Source organism: Herpailurus yagouaroundi, unplaced genomic scaffold (assembly GCF_014898765.1).
Source record: "Herpailurus yagouaroundi ecotype Mexico unplaced genomic scaffold, PumYag 186, whole genome shotgun sequence".
Lineage (NCBI taxonomy): Eukaryota > Metazoa > Chordata > Mammalia > Carnivora > Felidae > Herpailurus > Herpailurus yagouaroundi.
This window is the reverse complement of record NW_024412417.1, coordinates 49,238,387-49,266,101: the sequence shown is the minus strand read 5'-3', so window position 1 is coordinate 49,266,101 and position 27,715 is coordinate 49,238,387. Positions and strand designations below refer to the sequence as shown.

At 44.8% G+C, this 27,715-nt stretch overlaps 2 protein-coding genes across 5 annotated transcripts; one reads left to right on the top strand and one right to left on the bottom strand.

Moving 5' to 3' along the window:
* Positions 1-1,784: 1,784 nt before the first annotated feature.
* Positions 1,785-3,844, bottom strand: CUNH8orf33 (chromosome unknown C8orf33 homolog). 2 transcript variants are annotated; one of them, XM_040494851.1, is made up of 6 exons: positions 3,571-3,687; positions 3,438-3,483; positions 3,142-3,320; positions 2,864-2,948; positions 2,554-2,700; positions 1,785-2,205 (listed from the first exon to the last, which is right to left on the bottom strand). In XM_040494851.1, the coding sequence occupies exons 1-6, from the start codon at positions 3,574-3,576 to the stop codon at positions 2,066-2,068; spliced, it is 603 nt and encodes a 200-aa protein (XP_040350785.1). In that variant the 5' UTR covers positions 3,577-3,687; the 3' UTR covers positions 1,785-2,065. The 2 variants fall into 2 exon arrangements, with proteins under 2 accessions (XP_040350785.1, XP_040350786.1); XM_040494852.1 differs by having other exon boundaries at positions 3,438-3,844.
* Positions 3,844-27,463, top strand: LOC121043176 (zinc finger protein 252-like). Of its 3 annotated transcripts, XM_040494848.1 has the most exons (6): positions 3,844-4,216; positions 10,881-11,092; positions 13,205-13,279; positions 13,666-13,792; positions 14,368-14,481; positions 24,874-27,463. In XM_040494848.1, the coding sequence occupies exons 3-6, from the start codon at positions 13,241-13,243 to the stop codon at positions 27,231-27,233; spliced, it is 2,640 nt and encodes an 879-aa protein (XP_040350782.1). In that variant the 5' UTR covers positions 3,844-4,216; positions 10,881-11,092; positions 13,205-13,240; the 3' UTR covers positions 27,234-27,463. The 3 variants fall into 3 exon arrangements, with proteins under 3 accessions (XP_040350782.1, XP_040350784.1, XP_040350783.1); XM_040494850.1 differs by lacking the exons at positions 3,844-4,216; positions 10,881-11,092; positions 13,205-13,279; positions 13,666-13,792; positions 14,368-14,481 and adding exons at positions 9,095-9,105; positions 18,587-19,815; XM_040494849.1 differs by lacking the exons at positions 3,844-4,216; positions 10,881-11,092; positions 13,205-13,279; positions 13,666-13,792; positions 14,368-14,481 and adding exons at positions 9,095-9,105; positions 18,587-19,825.
* Positions 27,464-27,715: the final 252 nt, after the last annotated feature.

Genomic DNA, 27,715 nt, shown 5'->3' with positions numbered 1-27,715 from the left:
CAGGAGACAATGGGACTCAAATAAGGAGGAGGGTTCGCCTCTGCTGGAAAGAATATAGTCTTTGGAACAAGCCGTCGGGCACTAAGCATGTGCTGATAAAAGTTTGTAAAACAAATGATCATCATCCAGTGGTATTTGTATCAGACATGTGAGTGCAGCTGCAAAGGCCACTGGGGAAAGCCAACATGAGCTGCAAAGCCTCAAAGCTGGTATTGAGACCCCCACCCTACACACCAGGGCCTGCTGCATAGACCAGAACACTGACACCGAGAGCAGTGCAGGTTAAGCTCCAGTTGACCTCACCCAGAACTACCTACAACCACCCCACTTATAGATGGATGAACTGAGGCCAGGCTAAAGAGTGTGACTTAGCTGTGGTTGCCCAACATGCAAGCCATGGATGAAACACTACCAAGAACATAGCTGGGTATAAGCCGGAGGAGGAGCACCCTGAGTAGAAAAATGACCTAAGAGGGAAGCAGGATTGATGGCCCAGTCAGAGGCCACACAGTGCCCTCCCATCTCTGGCCTTCAGATGCTTCCTGTTTCCCAGTCCCCTTGCACTATATTTCCCCAGAGTCTAAGACCTGCTACAAGTAAGTGTACTTTTTGTGAACATCCTATCAGGATTGAAGCCATTAAGGCAGGATTGAGTTGGTTATCGCAGGAGCAGACAAGAAGCCAGCAAGGAGGGAACAAGAAAAGGGAGCCACATCAGAGAGAAAAGTCAGAAGCCTAAATGTGTGCAAGCCCTAAGTGGGGCCTCATCCACCAGCTTTCACACTGTTTTCTGGGTACAATAAAGTCACTAGGTCAGAGAAATAGGACCCAATACATATGATCACTGGCTACAATGAACACACAAGATGTAAGAGTGATGTATGGGACACTAACACCTGGAGGCTCACAGAGCAGTCAGGGGAAGAGCTGGGGCCAGGACTAGAATGTCTAGCAGTAAAGAGAGAAAGCACAAAAGGTTAGAAATTTAGTTTGAAGACAGAACTCATATACCAGCTGAAGTACAGAACACATGTATGGGAGAAGGAAAGCAAGAAAGGATGACATAGGTTTTTGGCCTAATCAACTAGGTGGGCAGTAGGGCCACTGACTCAAAAGCAAAAGACAAAGGGAGATGTAGGGGCCAATAAATGTTTTGGATATGTCAAGTTTGAAATGCCCACAAAACATCTAAGTAGAAATGCTGAATAGGCAGTTGGGCTCCTGGTATCTATCCAGCTTGGGATGCAAGCTTGGGAGACACCAGCAAAGACAGCATCACAGCCACTGAGGATTAAGTCACCCAATTTGACGCAGATGTACTGGGACTATCATTTGGAGTAGCCAAACGTTGCAGAGGTCATCTACTGAAGCTCAACCCAGGTCTTCAGCCAGGATCGTTAGGGCAAGAAGCTCTCTTGTCCTAAGAACAAATCTGCCCTTCTGGGAGCCACACTGGCTCCCTGAGGATGACACATGCTCAGAAATGAAAGCAATACAAAAGACCACACACTGTGGTGAGCCTGGACCCAGAAGTGCCAGGCACCTGCCTCATCTGTATTCACCTAACACAGATAATTAGCACACAAATTCACTAATCCGTTTGTACCGAAAATAGTTTTCTTACTACAATGTGATATTACAGCATAAAGCACTGCATCATTTGACAGGACGTTCTTTTATAGGTGAGCACCACTGAACAATTCTATAGCTTCCTCCATTGTCCTTATTACAAACAGCTGCTTAATGTCAGGCTAAAGATTAAGTAAAACATTCTTTCAACGACATGCTGAACACTCACTTCAGTTTATTGTAGAAGCTTTTCTGAATGGAGCTCCTTCTTCTGGCAGGAAGCACATTTCATTTGAAAACCTACAAATGGGTCTTGTGCTTATCTGAAATTTGCCCAATATGCTGATCTCACATCTGTCCAGCAGCCATGGCACCAGATCCACGGACCATGGACAAAACCACATCTGTCCAACAGCGCATTCCCAGAAAAGCTCTACACTCAACAGAAACCCCCATGCTCCCCAGGGAGGGGAACTGTTCCAGGATGGAGGACAGGCTAAAAGAAATTGAACCTGAACTCTTCATCAGGAGTGTCCAGGGTGGCCTTGGCTACCCCTGCTTGGCGAGTCCTGCAGACCCTTCCGCTCTTCCTTCTGGTGGCCTCAGCTACAGGCCGCACCTGGGCTGTGCGGGCTGCTGTGGGGGAGAGGACAGAGCATCAGAACAGAGTAAAAGCAACTAACATTACCTGTGCCTTAAGACAAATCAACTGATTCACTTCTCAAAGTCTTAGGGTAGGTATTATCATCACACTCCACTTAGAATCACTGAGACATTCACTAACTCTGCTACTCTGCGTCCCAGGCCCAAGCCTGACATCTGTGTTCCAGAGAGGACCCAGCTCTCTCTCCATGTTTTCCCAGGCCTCCCTGAGTCCATCTCCTCTCTCCACCCCTGCCAGCCCTGTTACTCTAGCTTTCTTCCAGTCACTCCCTAGGTTCTTCCTCCCTACCCCCTGAAATCAACCAGTTTCCAGCTCCTCACCAGTCCTGAGAACCCGAAGGGCCTCTCGCCGCTCGGCTTCCATCTGAGCCCTGTAGTCCCCAAACAAGGAGCGCATCAGCTGCCTCTTCCGGGGCAGGGGGGTTCTTTCGCTACGCAGGGCTCGGATTGCCCCAAGAGCCTGCTCTTCTGCGGATTAAAAATAAATAAATAAATAATAACTAGGAATCTCCTCTATTCTGACCGCCTATCATCCTACAGGAAAGACAACAATTCCATCCCCTGGCACCACCTGAAGGCCACAGCTTTATCATGGTTCACCTCTCCCCAATTCTACAGAAAGGCCCCTCACTCTGTTTCTGACTGGGTCTCTGCATCTTGAGGCCCAGCTCCAGTTGCTCCACGCACCACGCCAGTTCCCGGGCCAGCTGCTCTGCCTGTGATGAAACGGGAAGAGTGGCTGTGAGACCGCACCAGGACAGCGTGGGTTCCAGCCCCATCCCATCCCATCCCATCCCACCCCATCCCGGCCTTAACTCAGAAAAACCGAGACGACACACACCCGCTAGCACACTCACACCCGGGATGCAGCGCTGAATTCCACCCGCCCCGACAGAGGCCCGCCCTTGCCTGAGCCTCCGCGCTTAGGGGCGCTTCCTCAGAGCAGGGCTTTTCTGAGACCTTCCCGCCTCCACTCGCCACAGAGGCTCCGTTCCGGGTTTTCTTTTTCTTTTGCTTCTTAGAGGCTGCGTCGCCTTCACCACGTTCGGGGTGCGCCCGGGCGGCGGCGTCACTGCGTGTGGAGTGCCCTAAGCAGAGACGAACTGGATGGGACCTTACGGCGGAAGGACCCGGGGAGCCGGAAAACGACCCAGGCAGCCGGAAAACGACACAGGCAGCCGCGGGCTGCGGAGCGCGGGAAGTACCTGGGCCTGCGGCCACTGATGTCTCCCGAGCAGGATGTCCTAGGGCCTGGAGAAAGGGGGCAGCACAAGGGTCATGGGGGGCCGCCAACGGCCCAAGTCCCTGGGACCCCTGCGGTCTCACCGCGCAGCTCACCGCCATGCGCCGCAGTCGCCGCCGGAGACTACGTGGGGCCTGAGGTCCGAGGCCGAAATCCCCCCTGCAGAAACGCGTGTGCGGCGCAGAGTTCCGCTGGGCACCGACGGCGCTGTGGGCGGTGCCTTGGACGCACTGGGGGCGGGGGAGCGCGCGGCGCTTCGGCCGCAGGGAACCTCGGAAAGGTCGGAAGGGGAGCCTCTGGACGGCCCTCTCGTGGCACTTACTACGTTGAAGGCACCACTCTGGGTGAAAGGACAACGCCTGAAGCAAGGGAATGCTCTCAAAGCTCACTTAGTGCGGAGAGAAAAACCGTCGGGCAGAGAAGCGCCGTCAATAGCGGCCCGAAACAGGACGGCGAGCGGTCAGCAAAAACCTCCCAGGAGCAGCCTGTGCCTGGCCGGCGGGACTGGTCGAGTAGCCAAGAAGGAGGCCGGGGAGCTGGGGCCGTGGTGCTAGGCGGGCTCGGAGTTGTGCGAGATCTGGTCATAGACCCCGTAGGATAGCCCGCAGTCCACCTCTATTCTAAACGCAATGGGAAGCCATTGAGAGACCTTCATCCGAGGAGTGATGTGGTCTTACTCAGATGTGTATTTTAAAGATCACTCTGCTGTCTTGTGACGAAGGCCGGACGGGTTGGGGGCAGGTGAGCCTGGGGATGTGGAGGAGTTTCAGAAACTGAGGGGGGAAAGCCTGCGCACTTGCTGGTGGTCTGGATGTGAACACGGGAGTGGGGGGGGGGGGGGGGCGGTGCAGAGAGGGAGGCCCATCCAACCCCACAGTCTACCTTGCCCTTCTTCGCTTTCTGCCCAGGGCAGTCCTTCCACCTTATGGCACTAGAGACCCGGGTGCCTCCTCCCTGTCTGGGGTCACAGTCGTTAGCAGACCTCCACAACCAAGAGGAACTAGGAACTTCAGGAGAACAGGAGTCGTGAGTGTTGTCTCATGACTCCTGTAAGGGAAATCAGGGTAGAAAGCGTCGTTTCCTGACCCAGTGAATGGGAACCGCTGCCTGCCTGGACTGAGAGGTGTCAAAGGGTAGGAGTTTGGTCATCACAGATATTTATTGCAGCATAACAAGTTGTCACAAAATGTAGCAGATTGTAAACAGTAAACATTATCTCATAGAGTTTCTGAGGATCAGGAATGCAGCAACAGCATAGCTGTGTGGTTCTAACTCAGGATTTCTCATGACCACTCTTGAAAGGAGGAATTTCAAAAACTTTTAGACATATTTTTAAACTACCACAGTCAGGATGTATCTCAGCCCTGGGAGACTGGAGGTTTTGGCGGTGAGTGGGTTCCAGATCCAAAGGGACTTTTTGCTGCCTTGTTTGGCTGTGAATCAGCCTGTGTGATTTGGCCCAGAACTGCTTCTTCCAGAAAGCCTTCTCAGCCCAGACATCTGTAATTGAGCACAATCCTCACAGCAGACTGTCCTCTTCCACAGCCCTATATGCAATCAGCCACCCAGTCCTACCAGTTGATCTCCTAAATGGTCTCCCCCCCGCCCCCGCCCCGCCCCAGACCATTTCTGCCCTGAACAACCTCTATCCAGGCCTTGCTAATCTCTATACTTCCATTCCCTTTTTGTCTCTTCTGAAGCATCTTGTGGGAGTGAACTTTCTAAAACAAAAACTATATTACTCTCTTGCCTGGAAATCTTCCATTTCCTCCAGCATGAAGTCCAAGCTCCTTAGTTGACATGGACAGCTGTTTGCCTGACCTTCCAGCCAGCAAATGCCCTTCAAATCATACAAAGGCAACTTTTTCCAGACCTCACTCTGCTGTAGTCCCACTGAGCCCCCAGCCTTCTGAGCATCTCCTTACAGGCCCCTGCAACCCCTCTGTCCTGCACAGAGACTTCATTTTCCTTCCCTGGCATTACCAACACCTATTCAAACCCCCAAACCCAGAAGGCAGGTCTTTGAAGGACTTCAGAGAGGAAGGCCTAGAGGACCCAGCATTCCATGTCAATAAGTCTCCAAATCTCTCCACCACCTCCCACCTTGACACGGAAAGAGGATTCATAAAAGGAAGTTCAAGCTTTCAGCTACCTCTTCCTGACTTATCCACACCTCCACAACCACTCTAGCAACCGCTCCTAACATTTCACTCTCCATCACGATAGCTACTTCCTATCTCTTGAATAGATAAGTTCCACTGGTCTCCACCAAAACCATATTTCCTCTCTCTACTCCTCTAGCCTCTTTAGAAAATCTATTACAAATTTCATACCTGCAAATATCAATATTCATATGCAGTCAATTATCATCCAAGGTAGTCCTATAAAATATCTGAGAATGCTGAATTTGTGAATACTGAACCATTGCTCCTAGGGGAAATACAGTTGGGTTCCTGGGAACCTCCAGTCACAACATTTTCATCAATCGATTGATACATCACCTTGTATGTTTCTATTTAAAGTCACATTTAATATACATTAACACCTATATTTAGTATATGTTGTTGATTTATTAACATTGAAGTCATGGTCATGGTATAACTAGTACCTGAAGTATTTTCTCCATAAGGCACAGCACACCTTAGGAACACTAGACAACACTTCAGCACTATGCTTCAGGGCCATTTTAAACAGTAAAATCCCCACCAAAAAGCACAAGAATACAAAAAGTGTACCATTGAATATACTATGAAAAGGACATTGATTTACAGTATGAGAGCAGAGTGTCACCTGTTCAGCCTAAGCTGGGAACACATGATTTTCATTACTCTGTGCATGTCCATGAATACCGTGAAAGTGTGAGTGTTGGTTTTGAGGGTTACAAGTAGATTTTAGCAACCAGGTGAATTTGCAAATATGGAATCAGAGTAATGAAGACTAACTATATATAACCATATTTGAAGTTAAAAATCATAAAAATGCATCTACCTACCACCCAGTTGCAGAAACAGACATTACCAATCTTTCAGGACTCCTGTGTTCTTACGTAACATAAATACGTATCTCTAAACAACATTGTTTGCATGCTTTGAACTTTGCATACAGTAAATCACCCTATATGTGTTCTTGAGCTTGTTTTTCTCAATAAGTTTGTGAGGGTTACACATGTTGCTGTGTACAGACAGCTGTAATTCACTGTCTTCACTGATGATAATACTCCACCGAATAAGGAAACCCAACAATAAACATTTGAGCTTCTTACACTGTTTTGCTATTATAAACAATGCACTAGGAATATTCTTGTATGTATCCTGTGTTCAAGAATTTATTGGGGCACCTAGGTGGCTCAGTTGGTCAAGCATCCTACTTTAGCTCAGGTTGTGATCTCACGAGTTGTGGGTCCGAACCCCATATGGAGCTCTCTGCTGTCAGCACAGAGTCTGCTTTGGATCCTCTGTCCCCCTCTCTTTCTGTGCCTCCCTGCACATGCATGCTCTCTCTCCCTCTCTCTCTAAAATAAATTAATTTAGGGGCGCCTGGGTGGCTCAGTTGGTTAAGCATCCAACTTCAGCTCAGGTCATGATCTCGCGGTGCGTGAGTTCGAGCCCCGCGTCAGGCTCTGTGCTGACAGCTCAGAGCCTGGAGCCTGTTTTGGATTCTGTGTCTCCCTCTCTCTCTGACCCTCCCCCATTCATGCTGTCTCTCTCTGTCCCAAAAATAAACGTTGAAAAAAAAATTTTTTAATAAATAAATAAATAAACATTAAAAAAAATTTTAAATAAATAAATAAAATAAATTAATTTAAAAAATAATTTTAAAAAAAATGAATTTCTCTAAGATATATCCAGGAGTGGAAAAACTGAGTTGTAGGGTCTTTTCACTTCTGTTATAGTATACAATGATGAAAAGAAATTCTTATTTTTAACAGTGTTAAATGTATCAATCTTTTTATTTTCCCCTTTTGTGTCTTAAGAACCTCTTGTTAACCTGGGAACCTAGAGCTAACTTCCTCTTTTAAAAGTTTTATGGCTTTACCTTTCATATTCAAATTTTTAGTCTGGGGTGATTTTTGTGTCTTTTGTAAAGTAGAATTCAGTTTTATTTTTCAAATAGGGATAATCAACTTTTCTACCCTCATTTGTGAATTCAGATCTGCAGTGTCCATCTGTTGTAGTTCATGTCCACATATGTGTGGGTGTATTTGAGAGCTCTGCACTGTGTTCCATTAGACCTTTTGTATATCCCCACACTAATGCCACTATGCTTCACTGCCAATCTTTTTTTCTTTTAATGTTTCTTTTCGAGAGACAGACAGGCAGATCGTGAGTGGGGAAGGGGCCGAAAGAGACACAGACAGAATCTGAAGCAGGTTCCAGGCTCTGAGCTGTCAGCACAGAGCCCGACGTGGGGCTTGAACTCAGGGACCACAAAATCATGACTTGAGCCGAAGTCGGAGGCTTAACTGACTGAGCCACCCAGGAGTCCCTCACTACCAATCTTTATAGTGAGTCTGATCTAAATAAGGTAAACCCCACCTTTTCTTTTGCTTCAAAGGCACCTTGACTATTTGTTTTTCCATATAAATTTTTTAATTGGCTTGTCAGTTTCTACTAAAAACTCCTTTGGGATTTTGTTCAAATTAATTCTATAGAGGATTTTGTTGCAGACTGAATCTCTGTAGTAAACAGTCATGAATCTTACATGAGCCTTGTATACCTCTCATTTATTTAAATCTTCTATAATATTTTTCAATAAAGTTTTACAACTTCCTCCCTAAAGACCTTTCACATTTGGGGGTAATTAATCCTGCATATGTTATTGTTTAGTTGCTATTAGGATTCAAAGTGGGACACAAATTATATACATAATAAAAAAATTTTTGATTTTTGTTCCTGGTTCATGGCACAGAGCTCCTAAAACCCTTGGAATTTCCTAAGTGATAAAGATGATAGCATCTTTTGTTCTAATGAAATGATTCTTGTGGGCCCCTAGAAAGCTTCAAGATGGGGGCTGGTCAGGGGCACCTGGGTGGCTCAGTCAGTTAAGTGTCTGACCTTGGCTCAGATCATGATCTCACGGTTCCTGAGTTTGAGTCTCACACCAGGCTCTCTGGTGTCAGGACAGAGCCTGCTTTGGATCCTCTGTCTCCCTCTCTCTGTCCCTCCCCCCACTCACGTGCACGCTCTCTCTCTCTCTCTCTCTCTCTCTCTCTCAAAAAGAAATAAACATTAAAAAAAAGATGGGAGCTGGTCAGCAGAAAAATAATAATAAGCTTTTATTAGAGGCTTATACCTTTCAGCACCATCTCCCAACCTCCAGAGAGGAGAGAGGGGCTAGAGATTGAGCCAATCATCAATGACCACACTCATGCCTACATAATGAGACCTCAATGGAAACCCCTACAGGAGGGGATTTGAGGAGCTTCCAAGTTAGTGACCACATCCATGTGCTGGGAAGTGGTACACCCCAACTCCACAGAGACAGAGCTTCTGCATTTGAGATCCTTTCAGACTTCCCTTCCATACCTCCTCATCTGGCTATTGATTTGTATCTTTTATAATAAATTGTAATCATGAGTTAGCATTTTCCTGGGTTCTGTAAGTCCTTCTAGCAAATTGTTGAGCTTGGGGGTGGGGGTTGTGGGAACTCCTGACTTCATAACTCAGTCACACAGAAGTGTGAGTATCCCTGGCACTTGATATTTGTGACTGGTATCTTTAGTGTGGGAAGTCTTGTGGGCTGAGCCCTTAGCCTGTGTGGTCTGCTCTACATCTGGTAGTTAAGTGTCAAAATTTAGTTGAGTTATAGGACTCTAGCTGGTATTGGAGAGGATACCACATAGTTGGTGTCAGGAGGGGAAAAAAAAAACCTGAATCCTTAGTTGTTTTTTGTTTTTTTTTTTGTCTGTCTGGTCTATCGGTTATTGAAAAAGGCATATAACACCCTTCCACTATGATGGTATGTGTATTGTTCTTTATGATTCTCTAATTTTGAAGCATTTTGAAACTCTTATTCTGTGAATTTTAAATATTTGTATCTTCCTGATTAAATAAGCATTTCAGAATTATTTAATGACATTCTGTTATCTATAGTAATACCTTGGTCTTAAAGATTACTTCAACTTGGGGCATCTGGGTGGCTCAGTCAGTTAAGCATCTGACTCTTGGTTTCACCTCAGGTCATGATCTCCTGGTTCATGAGTTTGAGCCCCACATCAGGATCCATACAACAGTGCAGAGCCTGCCTGGGAGTCTCTCTTTCTCCCTGTCTCTCTGCCCTTCCCCTGTGTGCTCTCTCTCTCTCTCTCTCAAAATAAATAAATAAACTTAAAAAAATAAAAAGATTACCTTATCTCTAAGTTATACAGCTTCGATAGCTTTTCCATCTTTTTTTTTTTTTTTTTTTTTTTTTAAGTAGGCTCCACACCCAGTGTGGAGCCCAGTATGGGGCTCCAACCCACAACCCTGAAATCAGGGCCCGAGCTGAGATCAAAAGTTGAACGCTTAACCGATTGAGCTACCTAGGCATTCCACCATCTTCTTACTTTTAAACTTTGTGTCCTCACGGGGTGCCTGGGTGGCTCAGTCCGTTGAGTGTCCGGCTCCGGCTCAGGTCATGATCTCACAGTTTGTGGGTTTGAGCCCCGCATCGGGCTCTGTGCTCCTGGCTCAGAGCCTGGAGCCTGCTTCGAATTCTGTGTCTCCCTCTCTCCCTGCCCCTCTCTCCCTGCCCCTCCCCCGCTCATGCTGTCTCTCTCTCTCTCTCTCTCCTTCAAAAATAAATAAAAAAACATTAAACTTTGTGTCCTCAGGTTTTAAATAAGTCTCCATATAGCATGGGGAGAAGAAAAAAAAGGGGGGCTCCTGGGTGCATCTGTCAGTTGACCATCAACTCTGGATTTCAGGTCAGGTCATAATTCCAGGGTCATGGAATGGAGCCCCACTTCAGTCTCCACGCTGAGCATGGAGCCTGCTCAAGATTCTTTTTCCCTCTGCCCTCTCCCGACTCGCTCTCTCTCAAATAAAATAAATAAATAAATAAATGAAAATATTTTAATGGTTGCAAATATATCTAGTAGAACTAATCTGAGTCGGCTTTCAAGTAACACTATACTGCTTCATAGGTAGCATAGGTACTTATAACCAAGTATTCCCAATTCCTCCCTCCCATCCCTTATGACATTGCTGTCTTCCATTTTACTCATCCATGTGCTATAATAACCTAATATATCGTTGCTATTATTACTCTGAAAAACAGTAATCTTTCAGAATAATCGGGAATAAGAAAAATAAAAGATTTTGTTTCACTGTCACTTATTCCTTCTCTGATCCTTTTCCTTTCTTCATGAGTTTCCGCCCTGTGACAGTTCCCAACTCTCTAAAGAGCTTTTAACATTTCTCACAAGGCCAGTCGGCTTCTGGCAACCAAGTCAGGACCAGGACCCAGGAACTTGCCAGGAGCGCAGAGTCTTCTGTGAGCAGCCTCCGGAACCGGGAACCCGATTGGTGGTGAGATGGAGGGCGCGGCGGAAGTTCAAGGCGGGCACTTCCTGTCCGGCCGCTCTGGCGCTCAGGGCCTGGCGTCTGCGAGGGGCGCGTCCACCCGTGTCCGAGCCGAGGGAGTCTAGGCGAGGGCGGCCGGCGCGGAGGTGTCTGAGCGGCCGTGGGTAGCGCGCGGAGGTGGCGTGGAGTGTGGGGAGGCGGGCAGGGGAGCGGCGGAGGCCCCCGCGGAGACCCGCTCCGTGGCGTCCAGGCTCCCCGGGTCGCCGCGTGGATGAAGAAGGCCTTAACGAGGAGGCGAGGTTGGGACGTGGTCAGGGGATGAATCAAATTGTGCTTTTTCTCGAAAAGTGCTTTTCACGCAGCAGATTAGGTGAAAGGATAGAGTTGCTAAAGCTGTCAGGGAAGGGACCTCGGTTCCTGGGTCTGAAGGGGCCAAGCAGGAGATCACTTTCTGGAGCTAGAACAATCACGGCGTTCGTTCATTCATTTGTCGGGCGGTCAATAAACATTGCCTTAATGATAGTGATTAAGGTTTAGTTATATTTTTCTTGGTTATGGTTTGCCAACACTATACAAAGTACTTTATACGTTTTCCTCATTTAATTCTCAAAATAGTCGCTTAGGATAGCGGTAGTGTTCTCATTTTAAGGTCTGTGTAGAAACTCGTCACTTACCGGGGACCTTTGCATTAGTAGGTGGTGTATCCAAATTTGGAATTCAGCCGTCTTAGCTTCCAGAGCCCATGCTTCCAGCAGCAGTGTTACATGCCTTCCTGCCAGTCTGGAAGCAAAGGCAGAGTGCAGACCCACCAGCGATACACATTTCTACTTGAACTGAGGGGTTCGTTTGCATGGAGTGGGGAGCTGTGGAGGTGGGAGCTAGCTTTGTATCAGAGGCTGATTGGGAAGGTTTTGCTGAGAGTGATAACCCTCATGTCACCTGTCAGCCTGTAGTAAAACCAGAGGAGGGGTTCTAAATGTCATATGTATACTGACAGTTCCCAGTGTATACCCAGCCAGCTTCGGCCTTTCTCCTGAATTATGGACCCATATATGCAAAAGCTCTCATTCTCCACTTGTAAGTCTAATAGGCATCTTAAATACAACACATGCAAAACCAATTTTTAATTTTTACCCTTCAGATGTACTTCTACAGTCTTATCGTTTTGAGTGAATGGAGATGTCATCATCTCAATAGCTTGGGCCAGAATTCTTGATGTTTTATCCCAGATCTAATTCATCAGCAAATCCTATTAAGTATGCCTTTGAAATGCATCTAGAATCTGATCACTTATCAGCTGCTGCCACCACTCTGGTCACCTCTAGTGGATTATAGCCAGAGCCTTCCAACTGGTTTTCCTGTTTAGGCCCTGATAGCCCCCACCCCCCACCCCCAGTCTGTTCTCAAAGCAGCAGCTGGAAAGGCCACAAGACCTGTCAAGGTCATATCACTGTCCAGACCTTCTAGATGCTTCCCATCTCATTCAGATTTAAAGCCCAAATCCTATAGTCTAGGAGGCTCTCCACCCTCTTTTCTCGTGCCCTCCCCAGCTCCCCTTCAGCCCCTCTGGCCTCCTTGCCCTTACTTGAACACATCAAGTGAGCTTGCACCTCATAACCTTTGCACTTGTGCTTTCCCCTTCCTGGGATATATCTCCCCTAATAGCCACATACTGCCTGCCCTCACTACAGTGAGATCTCTCCTTTGATGTTGCTTTATCAAAGGTGCCTTCCCTGACTATCCTCTGTAAAATATCTCCTACCACCAAGTACTGCCCTCATGCTACTCATTCTTTCTATCCTTTATCTCCACCTGTCATAGGCACTTAAAATTTTGTCTGTCAGCCTCCCTACTTGTTGTGCACTGCATTAGAAAGAGCCTAGTCTGCTTGTCCTCAGGTGTTTGCCCACTTTCCAGGACCTCCTAAGTGGGCCTGAGATGCAGCCCATTGGCTCCTCCAGCCAGGTGCACTGCTGGGGCCATCACGTGGTGGCCTTAGGATGCTGTTGTACTAGGGGCTGCTGGGGAGGCCTCATGGTGGGCAAGGGGATATAGTCTCAGGGACTACTGGGTGCTTAGTCCATCTGCCCTTCCCAGGGCTTTCTGGCAGCCCCACACTCCATGTCTGCTGCCATAGACCTCTCGAGATCCAGGCACAGAAGTCTCAGTGTTGCTGTGAGAAAAGCAGGCTGGTCACACTCCATTACAGTCTTCCCTCTCCCTGCAGTTTTGCCCACCTCCTTGGGAAAAGCTCAGAGATCCAATGATAGCCGTCAAGCAGCTCCTTCCTGATGGGCCCCAGGTGAGTGGTATGCATGGAGACACCTCTGTGTGGCCTTAGCCCTTTCTTGGCTGGAGTCTCTCTATGGTTCTCTCTATGAGGGGCTGGTCCCAGAGGGTAGTTGGCTGCCTGTCTTCACTAGTGTCCTCGGTCCCTGAGCTCAGGTCCCTGAAATGTGCCCCACACTGTGTCTTCCCAGTCCCTGGACCAGACACAGTGGAGGGCAGGGGTTCGGCAGACAAAGACAAGTGGAAATGGTGCCTGCCTCAAAGAGGCCACTCTTGTGAGGATAAGTCTGGTACGTGCGTTCAGAGGGATTTTGCCCATCCTGAGCCTAATGGCTCCTCCACACCCCAGACCCACCCTGGGCCTGATCCTGGGGTTGCAACAAGATCTCGTCATTCCAGGTCTCAGTTTCCTTTGAGGACGTGGCTGTGCTCCTCTCCTGGGAGGAGTGGGGCTGTCTGGGCCCTGCTCAGAAAGGCCTCTACAGGGACGTGATGCTGGAAACCTACAGAAATCTGGTCTCGCTGGGTAAGGCTTCTCTCTGAAGTTGGGCTCTGGGTTCCTTGCTCATGAATGGGACTGGGGCTAGGCTTGGGGCTAAGAGGCTCCTCATCCCCTGGGTCCGAACGTAAGACATTTATGACCCTGGTCCCAGGCAGGCCTGGTCTGCATAGAGGAGAGGACAGGCAGTGCCATGGACACCCCGATTTCCTTGTAGGAAGTATAGAAGAGTATCATTCATTTAAGTTCATACAGGCAGTCAGGGACAGGTCTAGGATTTGAATCCATTTGGTTTCAGAGCCCTACCTTACACCAGAATGTGCTGCTTCCCTTTAGTCCTTGTAGACAGTCCTTGGTAGACACCAGGATTCTGTGAGTCTTCTAGTGTGATGTGTTCAGGCCCCAACTCTGTCCCTTATCCACAGCCCCCAGAAGAGCTGGGTTTAACTTTTCTTCAGCTGGGGCAGAGGCCTGAATCTGTCTCCTTCATTTGCAGACCAGGTGACAGGGGAGGTCATGACCAGCACACACGTGCTGCCCATGGGGCCATCCTGCCCTGGACTTGGATGACTTGTCAGCCTTGCTTCCTTTCTCTGGAACAGGACTTCAACGTTCCAAACCTGATGTCATCTCCAGGCTGGAGAAGGGGGAAGAACCATGGGCCCCACACTCCCTGAGAACTGAGGAGAGCTGGATCCGGAATCACAGGAGCGGAAGTAAGTCTCCAGGAATGCCCCCATGCTCTCCTGCCCCTGCTGGCAGGTGCTGCCACTTCTCCAGGCCCTTCTCTGTGAGCTCTGGGCCACATCTCTTGTCACTGCCAAGGCTTTGCTTTCCCTCTTCTCCATTTCTGCCTTTCTTCTCGTTTCTCTCTATACCCATAAATGAGTTCATGGTTCCCTTACCCTAGAAAATGACCAGAAAGATCCCAGAAAAGAGCTCAGGTATCTTCCTGGGGCGCTGACTCCCTGCCCTGGCTGCCCATTCCTTCTCAGGCCTTGCTGGTCAGCTCTGCCTTAGCTGCTTGGAAAGACCACCCAGAGATATGCCCTCCTGCCCAGAGTCATTCCTGCTAGCGCTCACTTAGACTTCCCAGGCTGATTCAGGGCCTTGGAGAAAAACACGAGTTAGGGTTTCTTCATGTATAGCAAAGAGTATGGGCATATAAATAGTGAACAGTAAGTGTAGCTGAATCCTCTGTGCTACCACAGCAGCTAACAATGCCTGGACATTTGTGCTCAGTACATGAACTTATGCAATCTTCCAAGGTCCTCACGGTTGGTGCTCAAGAAACTGAGGCACAAGAGATTCAGTTGCTGGCCTGAGATCACACAGCTGGCCAGGAACAGAGCTGGGTTGGATCTCTGGCATACTGGCTCCACACTCCATGCATTTTTCCCCCTTTTAGAAACAGCTTTATTAAGGTATATTAAGCATTAATATGCCATGCATGTTTAAGATGTGCAATATGCTAACATTTGTGCATTATGTATGTACGTGTGAAACTATTCACCACAGTCGAGATAGCAAGAATATCCTTTACCCCCAAAACTTTCTCCTGTTTCTTTCTAATCCCTCCTTCTCACTTCTTCCCATCTCTATCGCGAAGTGATTACTGATCTGCTTTCTGTCTATATAAATTACATTTCCTAGAGCTTTATATAATTGGAATCATAGAGCATGTATTCTTTTTTTTTGTCTGTCATCTTTTGACTCAACATAGTTCTTTTGATATTCTTCCATGTTATGTATCAATAACTTATTTATTAATTTTTTTATTTTTCATTTTGTTTATTTTTTAGATTAGTATTTTATTGTATGGATATGCCACAATTTGTTTATCAATTCTGTTAACAGACATTTGGGTTGTTTCCAGTGTGGGGTTAATAACAGATAAAGCTGCTAAGAACATTTGTATGCAGACCCCTGTATGACCATTCATTTCCTTTGCTCTTGGGTACATACCTAGGAATAGAATGGCTGGATTACATGGTAGGTATATATTTAACTTTTTAGGAACCTGCCAGACTCTTTTCCAAACTGGTTGCACCATTTGATATTCCCACCAGCGATGGAGGAGGGTTCCATTTTCTCTACATCCTCATCAATACTTGGTGTCATCAATTTTTTTCATTTTAGCCACTCTGATGGATGTGTAGTGGTGTCTCATTGTGGTTTCAATTTTAATTTCTCTAGTAATTAAAGATGTTAGCTGTCTTTCCATGTACTTGTTTCCCTTCTGTGTATTTTCAGTGGTGAAGTGTCTGTTCATGTCTTTGCCTATTTTTTAACTGGATTTTTTGCTTTCTGATTGTTAAATTTTTTTTGTTTTTTTAATTTTTATTTTAAAAAAATGTTTTTAATGTTTATTTTTGAGACAGACAGAGACAGAGCGTGAGCAGGAGAGGAGCAGAGAGAGAGGGAGACACAGAATCCGAAGCAGGCTCCAGGCTTTGAGCTGTCAGCACAGAGCCCGACATGGGGCTCAAAATCATGAACCATGAGATTGTGACCTGAGCCAAAGTTGGACACTTAACTGACTTAACCACCCCAGTGCCCCACCAAGATTTAATTTGTTTAATGTGTTTAATTTGTTAATCCACTTGTTCCAGCACCATTTGTTGAAAAAAAAACATTTTTTCTCCACTTGTATTGTCTTTGTGCTTTTGTCACAAATCAGTTGTCCATATATGTGTGGGTTTATTTCTGGACCCTCTGCTCTCTTCTGTTTGTCTATCGTCAGTCTCTACTGCAGTATCATACTGTTTTGATTACTGAGGCTTTATGAAAAGTCTTGAAATCAGGGGTGCCTGGGTGGCTCAGTCAGCTAAGTGTCTGACTCTTGATTTTGGCTCAGGTCATAATCTCACGGATCATGAGTCCCAGCCTTGCATGGGCTCCATGCTGACAGTGTGGAGCCTGCTTGAGATTCTCTCTCTCTCCCTCTGTCTCTCCCTGTGTCTCTCCCTGTCCCTCTCCCTGCTCCTCCCCCACTCAAGTACGCTCAAAAATAAATAAGTAAACTTAAAAAAAAAAGTCTTGAAATCAGGTAGTATTAATTCTCCAACTTTGTTCTTCATTTTCAGAGTTGCTTTGGCTATTCTAGGTCTTCTGTATTTCCATATGATCTTTAAAATCAGCTTGTTGATTTCTGCTCCTGCTAGACAGCTAGCATTTTATTGTGATTGCTTTGAATCTATAGACCAGTTTGGGGAGAATTGACATATATTGTGTTTTCTGACCCATGAACAAGATGTACGTCTCCATTTATTTATGTTTCAGTTTCTCAGTAGTATTTTAGTTTTCCACGTTTAGGCATTTAACATCTTTTGTCAGATTTATTCCTAAGTATTTTTATTTTTATGCTGCTGTGCATGGTATTTCCAATTCTTCATTACTTATGTATAAAAATATAGTTGATTTTTGCAAATTGTTCTTGTACCCTGCAATTTTGCACAGTCCATTTATCGAGTTTCCTGTATACGTGGGTGCACACAGTGGGAATGGTGGCATATAGGGAAATGCGTCCATGGCTGGCAGGAAAGGGGTAGAGTTGGCAGAAGTGCTGTAAAATAACTGAGTGGTAGCATGCCTCTGTAACTCTCTTACCCAGATTTTGCCTGATGAAATTAAACCAGTTAAACTTATTTTTGGGTCCCCCTTCGTTTCTCCACATGCACCACCCTCTGTGGGTTACACAATATGTTAAACATTGTCCCCTGATGACTTCTATTTTGTCATATCTCCTTACCTGGAAGTAAGAAGTGGTTTATCTTCCAAGAGATTTCCAAGGGCCTTTGGTGCAACCTCCCATTACAATTTCTTGAGGGCTCAGAGTCCATGCCAGAAGCATTATTTTCCCTATTTCATAGATGAGGAAGTTGATGATCAGAGAGATGAGTCAGTTACACACAGCTGGGGAGTAGCTGGGATTTGAATCATGGCTGTTTGGCTCCAAGACTGTGTGGTTTCCTCTGTGCCACCTGAGACCAGGATGGACTTTGTCATTCTGCCCAGTTTCAGGGATGTTCACCGTCCTGCAGCTGAGCATTTAACATGCTTCTTCTCCTGGTGGCCTTGTCTGGTGGTCCTGGTGGTCCTGTGGTTTTGCCTCTTAGGTAGGAGGAGGAGCCTGAGAAGAACCTGAGCAAAAGGGAAGGGGGTCCAAGGACAAGGACACCCAGGCAGAAGAATTTGTCAAGGACAGGCTGGGAATTGAGCACAGAACGTGTATGAATTCAAATGTATCACTCAGCTAGGATCTGGCTTACTTACGGTGAACAAGCTGGGTAGCATCCTCGTGGCTGTCAGAGCCTATAGTGTACAGGGGAGGATGGACCAGAACAGAGACACACATGTTTAAAGAGAAGTAGACAGGGGCACCTGGGTGGCTCAGTCAATTAAGCGTCCCAACTTCGGCTCAGGTCATGATCTCATGGTTCGTGGGCTTGAGCCCCTCATTGGGCTCTGTGTTGACAACTTGGAGCCTGGAGCCTGCTTCGGATTCTGTTTCTCCCTCTCTCTCTGCCCCTTCCCAGTTCACACTCTGCCTCTCTCTCTCTCTCTCAAAAAACAAATAAACATTAAAAAAAGAAGAGAAGTAGACAGGACTGCATTAGGGCCTAGCAGGCTGTGTTAGATGTGTGTTAGATGTGATTCTGATCCCAGAGGAGTAGAAAGCTATGAAATGTGTGTTGAAAAGTAATTTATTTTGGGGGTGCCTGGGTGACTCTGTCAGTTAAGCTTCCAACTTCAGCTCAGGTCTTGTCTCATGGTTCATGAGTTCGAGCCCCACACCAGACTTATATTGATAATGCAGAGCCTGCTTGGAATTCTCTCTCTCTGCCAAAAAGAAAAAAAAAAGTATTTTTATACAGTGAACACATATCATCTTACCAAAATAGTCTTGTAGAGAAGTACAGCAATGAGAATAAAATCACCCCAAATCTTCCTATGTAGAAATGTTCATTCTTGGCACTAGGTGACAGTATTTCATAGACCATATATACGTTGGCTTGAACAGATAAAAGTTTCTTTTCCTTATGTAGTAGAGTCCCTGTTTGGTGTGTTCCCTGTTGGACATGCTTGTTCAGAAGCCAGTTTATCTGTTTTGTCTGCCGTCCTTTGGAGCAGCATGTCCAAATGCTCATCTCCAGCCCCGTCTCTATGCTCCGCGTCATAAACACATCTGTCCTCAGACTTGTGAGACAGAGAAAGAGCAGAGGAGGTAAATCCTGGCCTTGAAGAAGCCCGAATCACTGCCTCTCCCGTTCCAATGGTGAGTTCAGCTACATGGCCATACCTAGTACCTTTAGTTTCTTCGTGGTTGCTCCAGGACTTACCAGGTACATCTTAACTTATCAGAATCTCCTTCTGGTTTATACTAACAATTCCAGGGGCATGTAGAATTGTTGCTTCTACATGGCTTTATTTTCTCTTCCTCTCTTTGTGCTAATGTTACACAGTTCCATCTCTGTATGTTCCAAGTAAAACAATACATTTTCATAATTCTTACTTTATATAATTAATTATGTCTATTATGAAAATTGAGAAAAAAATGAGAACAAGAATGAATATAGAGTTTGTTGTATTTACTTTCTTATTTACCATTTGTCTTCATTTGTTCCTGTACATTCCATTAGCCACCTGCTGTCATTTTCTGACTCCCAACAGCACTTTGCATTCACTCACCTCCTCTGTGCTGTCTTTTTCACATATAAAATATTCCTATCTGTGATACTGTGATTTATAATGAATACATATTTGGTTCTCATCCCCATTTCTGGCACAGAGCTCCTGAATCCCTTGGAATTTCCTATGTGAGGAAAGCAACAAAGATTGCTCTACTGTTTTGATAATACCCTAGGGTATAAATAGCTCAGCAGTCTGATCCAATTAAACTTGGGCTGTGGTATTTTTAAAGCATTGTTAGAGGTTTGTTCTGACTCCAGCAGGGTGACTCCCTGCCCTCTCAGCCACACTCACCAGGACTTTTGCCTCTTTGCCTTGGAGTTGGAAGGAATGGTAACTACCCGTGGCCTAACCTCCTGGTGAGATGTGGTAAGCTTTCACTGGGAGCCAAGGAGAAAGGCCCCTTCTTCCTGTCCCCACCGAACCCAAGTACAGCATCTGTCAGGCTGAGCTGTGGGTAGAGATGGAGTGGGTCATGGCTCAAATGCCCTACATTCTCAGTGTTCATACCAAATTTTAGTAGATTTTCTTGGATAAGAAAACTGCTTCTTGATTTGCAGTTTGCCCTTAGGATAATTTCCGGAGACTAAATCATTGTTAGTTTGGTTTTTTGTTGTTGTCATTTTTGTTTTTTGTTTTTTTGTTTTTGTTTTTAATTTAAATCCAGGGTGGTTAACATACAGTGTGGTCTTGGCTTCAGGAATAGAACCCAGTGATTCATCTCTTACATATGACACCCAGTGCACATCCCAAAAAGTGCCCTCCCTAATGCCCTTCACCCATTTAATCCATCCCCCTACCCACCTCCCCTACAGCAACCCTGTTTGTTCTCTATATTTAAGAGATTTTTATGGTTTGCCTCCTTCTCTGTTATTATCTTATTTTTCTATCCCTTCCCCTGTGTTCATCTGTTTTTATAATTCTTACCATCTTTGTTTTGCTGTAACATGGATCCAGTGAGTTCTTTACACTGTCATCCTGGAAATGCAATTTCCTAGCTTTCAGTTTTGAAGACTGTTTTTGCTAGATGCTGAAATCTGTGTTGCCATTTATTTTCTTCAGCCCATTAACAACACCCTTTTGTCTACTGCCTTCCACTTCTACAGTTGAACAGTCAGCCTGCAGTCTTATTTTGCTTTTAAGTTGATAAGTCTTTTTCTTCTTGCTGCTCTAAATATTTTCTTCCTTTAGTTTTTAGCACTTTGATTATGTTATACCCAGGTGTGGGGTCTTTTTGCATTTATATTGCTTATGATTCTTCAAGCTTTTTGCGATGATTTGTAGATTTTTGTCAGTTGTGGAAAGTTGTAAGCTAATATTTATTTTTTTTAAGTTTTTATTTTAATTCCAGTTGGCTAGCATACAGTGTGATATGAGGTTCAGGTGTACAATAGAATGATTCAACAATTCCATACATCACCCACTGTTCATCAGAACGAGTGCACTCCTTCATCCCCATCACCTATTTAGCCCATCCCCATACCCACCTCCCCACTGGAAACCATCAGTTTGTTCTCTATAATTAAGAGTCTGTTTCTTAATTTGCCTCTCTCTCGTTTGTTTTTCTTTGCTCATTTGTTTTGTTTCTTAAATTGCACATATGAGGGGCACCTGGGTGGCTCAGTTGGCTAAGCATCCGACTTCAGCTCAGGTCATGATCTCACAGTTCGTGGGTTTGAGCCCCGCATTGGGCTCCGTGCTGATGGCTCAGAGCCTGGAGCCCGCTTCGGATTCTGTCTCCCTCTCTCTCTGCCCCTCCCCCGCTCATGCTCTGTGTATCTTTCCTTCAAAAATAAATGTTAAAATTAAAAATAAAATAAAATAAAATAAATTGCACATATGAGTGAAATCATATGGTATTTTTTTCTCTAACTTATTTCACCTAGAATAATACTCTCTAGCTCTATCCATGTCGTTACAAATGGCAAGATTTCATTCTTTTCTATGGCTGAATAATATTCCATTGCCCATATATACACCATGTGTATCCATTCATCAATGGATGGACACTCGGGCTGCTTTCGTATCTTGGCTATTGTAAATAATGCTCCTGTAAACATAGGGGTGCATGAATCCCTTTGAATTAGTGTTTTTGTATTCTTTGGGAAAATTCCCAGTAGTGCAATTGCTAGGTCATATGGTAGTTCTATTTTTAACTTTCTGAGAAACCTTCATACTGTTTTCCAGGGCAGCTGCAACAGCTTACATTCCCACCAGCAGTGCACAAACGTTCCTTTTTCTCCATATCCTTGCCAGCATCTATTATTTCTTGGGTTGTTGATTTTAGCCATTCTGATAGGTGTGAGGAAGCCAGTATTTCTTTTGTCCTGTTCCTTTTCTCCTCTGTTTCTGGGATTGTAACTATACATATATTACACTGCTCTACCATATCACACCTGTTTCTTATGCTCTTTTCTATATTCCCTGTCCTTTTTTCCCCCTCTGTGTTTCAATCTGAAACTTAAGAATACTTTTACTTGTGTACCTTCCAGTTAAGTAATCCTCTGTTCTATTATGTCCTGTCTGCTAACAAACTCTCTATTGAACTCTTAATTTCAGTTTCCGTTTGATTTCTGGTCACATTCTGTATCTCTTTATGTTCTTATATATACTAATCAGTTTTGCTTTTGATATTGGTTCATGACAGTATCTGAATCACCTGTGGGTTTGTTTCTATTGTGTATATTTTTCTCTTGGTTTCTTGTCATTATTCTTTTTCTTAACATACTTTCTGATATTTAATTGAGAGTCAATATTATAGATAAAACATTATAGAGTCTCCATTTGATGTCATACTCTTGAAAGAGGATTAAGTCTCCTTTTGGCAGAAAGATAACATGACATTGAATCACCATGTCTTGTCAAGGGGTTGGTCTTAGGCTTTGTTAGAGCTGTTAGAGTTAGACTTTGTTAGAGTAATTTCCTACTCATTGGTCACCTTTGAGGAATGCTAGGGAGTTGATTCATTATTCTGAAAACTGGTGAATAAAAATATCAAGTGTTTATTCTGCCTTTATAAGATGTATTATACCTCAGGATAACTGAACAATTGGTGAGTAGAAATTTTCTCTTCATAGAGCTTCCAGCTTTAAAAAAAATAAAAGAAAAATAAAAGAATGACAGAATTAGAAATCACTATTTCAAAATTCCAAATTTAAAAATGAATATGGGGGCGCCTGGGCGGCTCAGTCGGTTAGGCAGCCGACTTTGGCTCACGTCATGATATCGCGGTCTGTGAGTTCGAGCCCCGCGTCGGGCTCTGTGCTGACAGCTCAGAGCCCGGAACCTGTTTCAGATTCTGTGTCTCCCCCTCTCTCTCTCTGACCCTCCCTCATTCATGCTCTGTCTCTCTCTGTCTCAAAAACAAATAAACGTTAAAAAAATTTTTTTTAATAAAAATGAATATAAATAATGATCACTAATGGCTGCTAACATTGCAAAAAAGAGAAGCAACCAACCAGACATTTTGCACCTCCTGATGGAAAAAGTCTACCACTTATAAAGAGTTGTTTTTAGTTTAGTTTTGGTTTTTTTTTTTAAAGACCTGAATCCTGAGATATCAACTAAAAGGTGTAAATACAGAAACAGCTAATAGTGACACATCCTTCCTCTAACTTTGTACAAAGAATACCCAACAGTAAGGCATCGTCTATCTAAGGCAAAAATTAGGGGATTGCCTCAAAAAACCAACCATAGAAGAAAGACTTCTAAATTTTGACATTTGGGGATGCCCTGGCCTTATAACTACCACCTTACTCAAATGTGCCTCCACTTGACAAGTACCATTCATACACAGAGTTCCCAAGCATCTTTTTATTGTCTCATGTTAAAATACAAATAGGCAACCAAGGATCACTAGATTCCTGAGGGAAAATGGCAGCCTGAATCAGCATGAGATGTTGCTTCTTGACCCACAGATCATTCTATTCTGTGGTTTGTTTGTTTGTTTGTTTGTTTTTGAAAGGGAGAGAGTGCACACAATTCAGGGAGGGACAGAGAGAGAGAAAATCCCAAGCAGGCTCCACACTGTGAGCACAGAGCCCAAAGTGGGGCTGAATCCCACAAACCGTGAGATCGTGACCTGAGCCAAAATCAAGAGTCGAACACTTAACCAACTGAGCCACCCAGGCACCCCTCTTCTGTGGTTTCTCATTTTGTTCACATTCTTCATTGTTTCCTACCCAGTGAAATAATACCTCTTGACTGGGATCTTTTTAGACTCCACTCCTAAGATGTTGAGGACTCTTGACACTTCAGATACTCCTGATAGAAGCCACAGGAATTCTGGGTGTTTACATCCAGAGTCTGCCCCTTCAGACTGCTCATAAGTTTCTAGAATAAATTTTTGTTTGTTTTTAGCTTCCATACTTAAGTAAATCCCTTTGAAGTACTGTGAGTAGTTCACTGAAGTCTGTTAAAAGGACTTAGCCCAATGCTAGACACCATCTAATCAACGTTTTCAGCTCTGTTTCCTTGTCTGGCCAAACAGTCTGCAAGTAACAGCCTGTTACAGCTCTATAAGAACTAGGTTACAAAAGAGGTTCAATTATGCTTTCATGGCATCCCACAACAGGGCTCCCCTCTCAGTGTTCTGACCTGGGTTATCCTTCCAACAGTCATTGTGTCCACATGATTCAGTGGTTTAGTGTGAAATTTTTGTTTTGTCTTTAGTAAATTTCCTTTCATTGAATTTCAGAATTCGGTTATATCACAATTTTTACCAATACTCAGGTACTTTTGTACATTGGGAATGTGTGGTATGGACTGTTGCACACATTTAGCTTTTCTGCCTTGTACTGTGCCTGCTGTTTGGATGAGTATCTGTTTTTGCATCTTTTCTTTGTATCTATTTTTCTCTATTTACCCTAATTTGCTTCTATAAAGCCAATTTGTCCATATCAAATAATTTTTCCATTATCTATTACTCTGTATACCCTTTATTCATTACAAGCCATTTATCATTCATTTATTTTTAAACAAATATTTGAATATCTATTATAGAAAGCTATAAGCAGCTATAAGAAGATACCTTGTTTGCAAAGTATGCAGCAATGACATGATCAGCAGAGGTGGTGACCTTCCGAGCCTCCTCTCCTGTTACCCTCATCACCTTTCTGAGCGCCCTCAAGTCATGCCTCACTGTTTCTGCTCCATCTGTGCCTAGTTGGCCCATCTGCAGATGTAACACTTTGACCTTGGGCTTCTCCTTACTTCCTCCCCACACCAGCTTTTGTTGCTTTGATAGAATGCTTCTGTCCCCTCTTTCCTCATCCCAGTGAGGTCATTTTTTGCTTTTGCATTCTGAAAATCCAGTATCCTCCTAGGAGATACTTGTTTCATATAAATGTTCCTATTTATGCTCTAATTCTTTTTCCCATAGTAGAATACACATAACTCATTTTTCTTCATTCTTTCAGGTTTTGAGTCTCTAATGGAAAAAAAGGAATTAACTCCAAAACAGGAAATTTCCAAAGCAGTGGAGTCCCAGAGAGCAAAACCAGAAGAACATGCAAGAAATATATCCAAGGAATCTGATTTTGAAGAAATGTGTAAAACTGAGGGAAAGATAAAGAATTACTGGGGACAATCTACAGTGGAAAGACTTAAGAAATCCTTCTCCCAGAAGAACAATTCCAGACCGGTGACATTGACACGTGTGAAAACCCCTAGGGGGGAAGGCCAGATATCCGGTTCCACGGAGGTAAACTGCACTGCAGACCCAAACCCTGTCGGATTTCATCGAGGGTCTAGAGGGGAGAGTCTCCACCAGAATGTGCCACATGTAGATGACTTTCAACAAACTCAGGACCTCATTAATCTCCCATGTTTCCATCTAGGAGAAAGATCATGTCAGACAGATGTGTTTGTGAAAGTGGCCAGGCAGAGTTCAGTTCCTGGTGAGAGTCAGAGGGTTAACAGGCCAAAGAAATCCTTTGAGTGTACTGAGTGTGGAAAACCTTTCAGCCCGAGTAGAGCTCTTTCTCAACATGGGAGTAATCACACCAGAGAGAAGCCCTTTGAGTGTGGTGGATGTGGAAAAACTTCCTGCCACTGCTGTGTCTTCAACCAACATCAGAGAGTTCACTGTGGAGAGAAGCCCCACACCTATGCTGAGTGCGACAAAGCTTCCAGGGCTCATGCCTACTTCATTCAGAACCATAACATTCACACTGGAGAAAGACTTTATGAGTGCAGTGAATGTGGAAAAGCTTTCAGTACGTGTTCATCTTATAGTCAACATCTTAAGATTCATACTGGGCAGAAACCTCATGAGTGTAATCAGTGTGGGAAAGCCTTCAGTCATAGCTCTAACCTGATTCATCATCAGAGAACTCATAGCGGAGAGAAACCTTACACGTGTAAGGAATGTGGGAAGGCTTTTAGTAGACAGTCACACCTCCTTCAGCATGAGAGAACTCATTCTGGAGAGAAACCTTATGACTGTACTGAGTGTGGCAAAGCCTTCAGTGCACGATTATCTCTCATTCAACATCAGAGAATTCACACAGGAGAAAAACCCTATGAATGCAATGAATGCGGGAAATCCTTTAGCCTGAACCGAACCCTTATCGTTCATCAGAGAATTCATACTGGAGAGAAACCCTATAGGTGTAATGAATGTGGGAAATCCTTCAGTCAACATTCCCAAGTCATTCAGCACAAGAGAATTCACACTGGTGAGAAGCCTTATATATGCAATGAGTGTGGAAAATCATTCAGCGCTCGCCTGTCCCTTGTCCAGCATCAGAGAATTCACACTGGAGAAAAACCTTATGGATGCAATGAGTGTGGGAAGACATTCAGTCAAAAGGGACATCTGATTCAGCATCAGCGAATTCACACTGGAGAAAAACCCTATGAGTGTAATGAGTGTGGAAAAGCCTTCAGCCAGAGTTTTAATCTCATTCATCATCAAAGGACACACAATGGTGAGAAGCCCTATGAATGTAATGAGTGTGATAAAGCCTTCAGTGTGCTCTCTTCCCTTGTTCAACATCAGAGAGTCCATAATGGTGAAAAGCCCTATGAGTGTCACAAATGTGGGAAGGCTTTTAGCCAGGGCTCACACCTCATTCAGCATCAGAGGAGCCACACTGGGGAGAAACCCTATGAGTGTAACGAGTGTGGGAAAACCTTTGGGCAGATATCCACCCTAATTAAACATGAGAGAACACACAATGGAGAGAAGCCCTATGAGTGTGGAGACTGTGGAAAAGCCTTCAGCCAGAGTGCACACCTTGTCCGCCATCGAAGGATTCACACTGGAGAGAATCCCTATGAGTGCAGTGACTGCGGGAAGGCCTTCAACGTCCGCTCCTCTCTCATCCAGCATCACAGAATTCATACAGGAGAGAAGCCTTATGAATGTGAGAAGTGTGGCAAGGCCTTCAGTCAGCATTCACAATTTATTCAGCATCAGAGGATTCACACTGGAGAGAAGCCCTATATGTGCAATGAATGTGAGAAAGCCTTCAGTGCACGCTTGTCCCTTATCCAACACAAGAGAATTCACACAGGAGAGAAACCCTACAAATGCACTGAATGTGGAAAATCCTTCCGACAAAGCTCTCACCTCATTCGTCATCAGAGAGTTCACAGTGGAAAACGACCTTATACATGTAATGAATGTGGGAAAACTTTTAGTCAGAAAATAACTCTTACTGGTCATGAGAAAATTCACACTGGAGAGCAAGCCTATAAGTGTATTAATTGTGGGGCCCTCTTTAGTGCACAGGCAGCTTTCATTCAGCATCGTAAAGTCCACAATGGAGAATAACTCCCCTTTATTCGATAGTCTTCCCTGTTTTACATCAGAAGCAATATACTGATGGGAAAGCTGTCACTTTTACAGCTTTCATTTTGGAGATTCATCTCTCCAGTGATTTAAGATCTCCCAGTGTGCTGTTAACTAAAGGTAGGCTGCAAAATTATGTGCTAAAAATTCCAAGGTCACATGCCTTCCCTCAGATTCAGAGGGTGGCCCTGTGCTTCAGTACTTTAAACAAGCATGGCTTGGGGCGCCTGGGTGGCGCAGTCGGTTAAGCGTCCGACTTCAGCCAGGTCACGATCTCGCGGTCCGTGAGTTCGAGCCCCGTGTCGGGCTCTGGGCTGACGGCTCAGAGCCTGGAGCCTGTTTCCGATTCTGTGTCTCCCTCTCTCTCTGCCCCTCCCCCGTTCATGCTCTGTCTCTCTCTGTCCCAAAAATAAATAAACGTTGAAAAAAAAATAAAAAATAAACAATCATGGCTTAAATATACT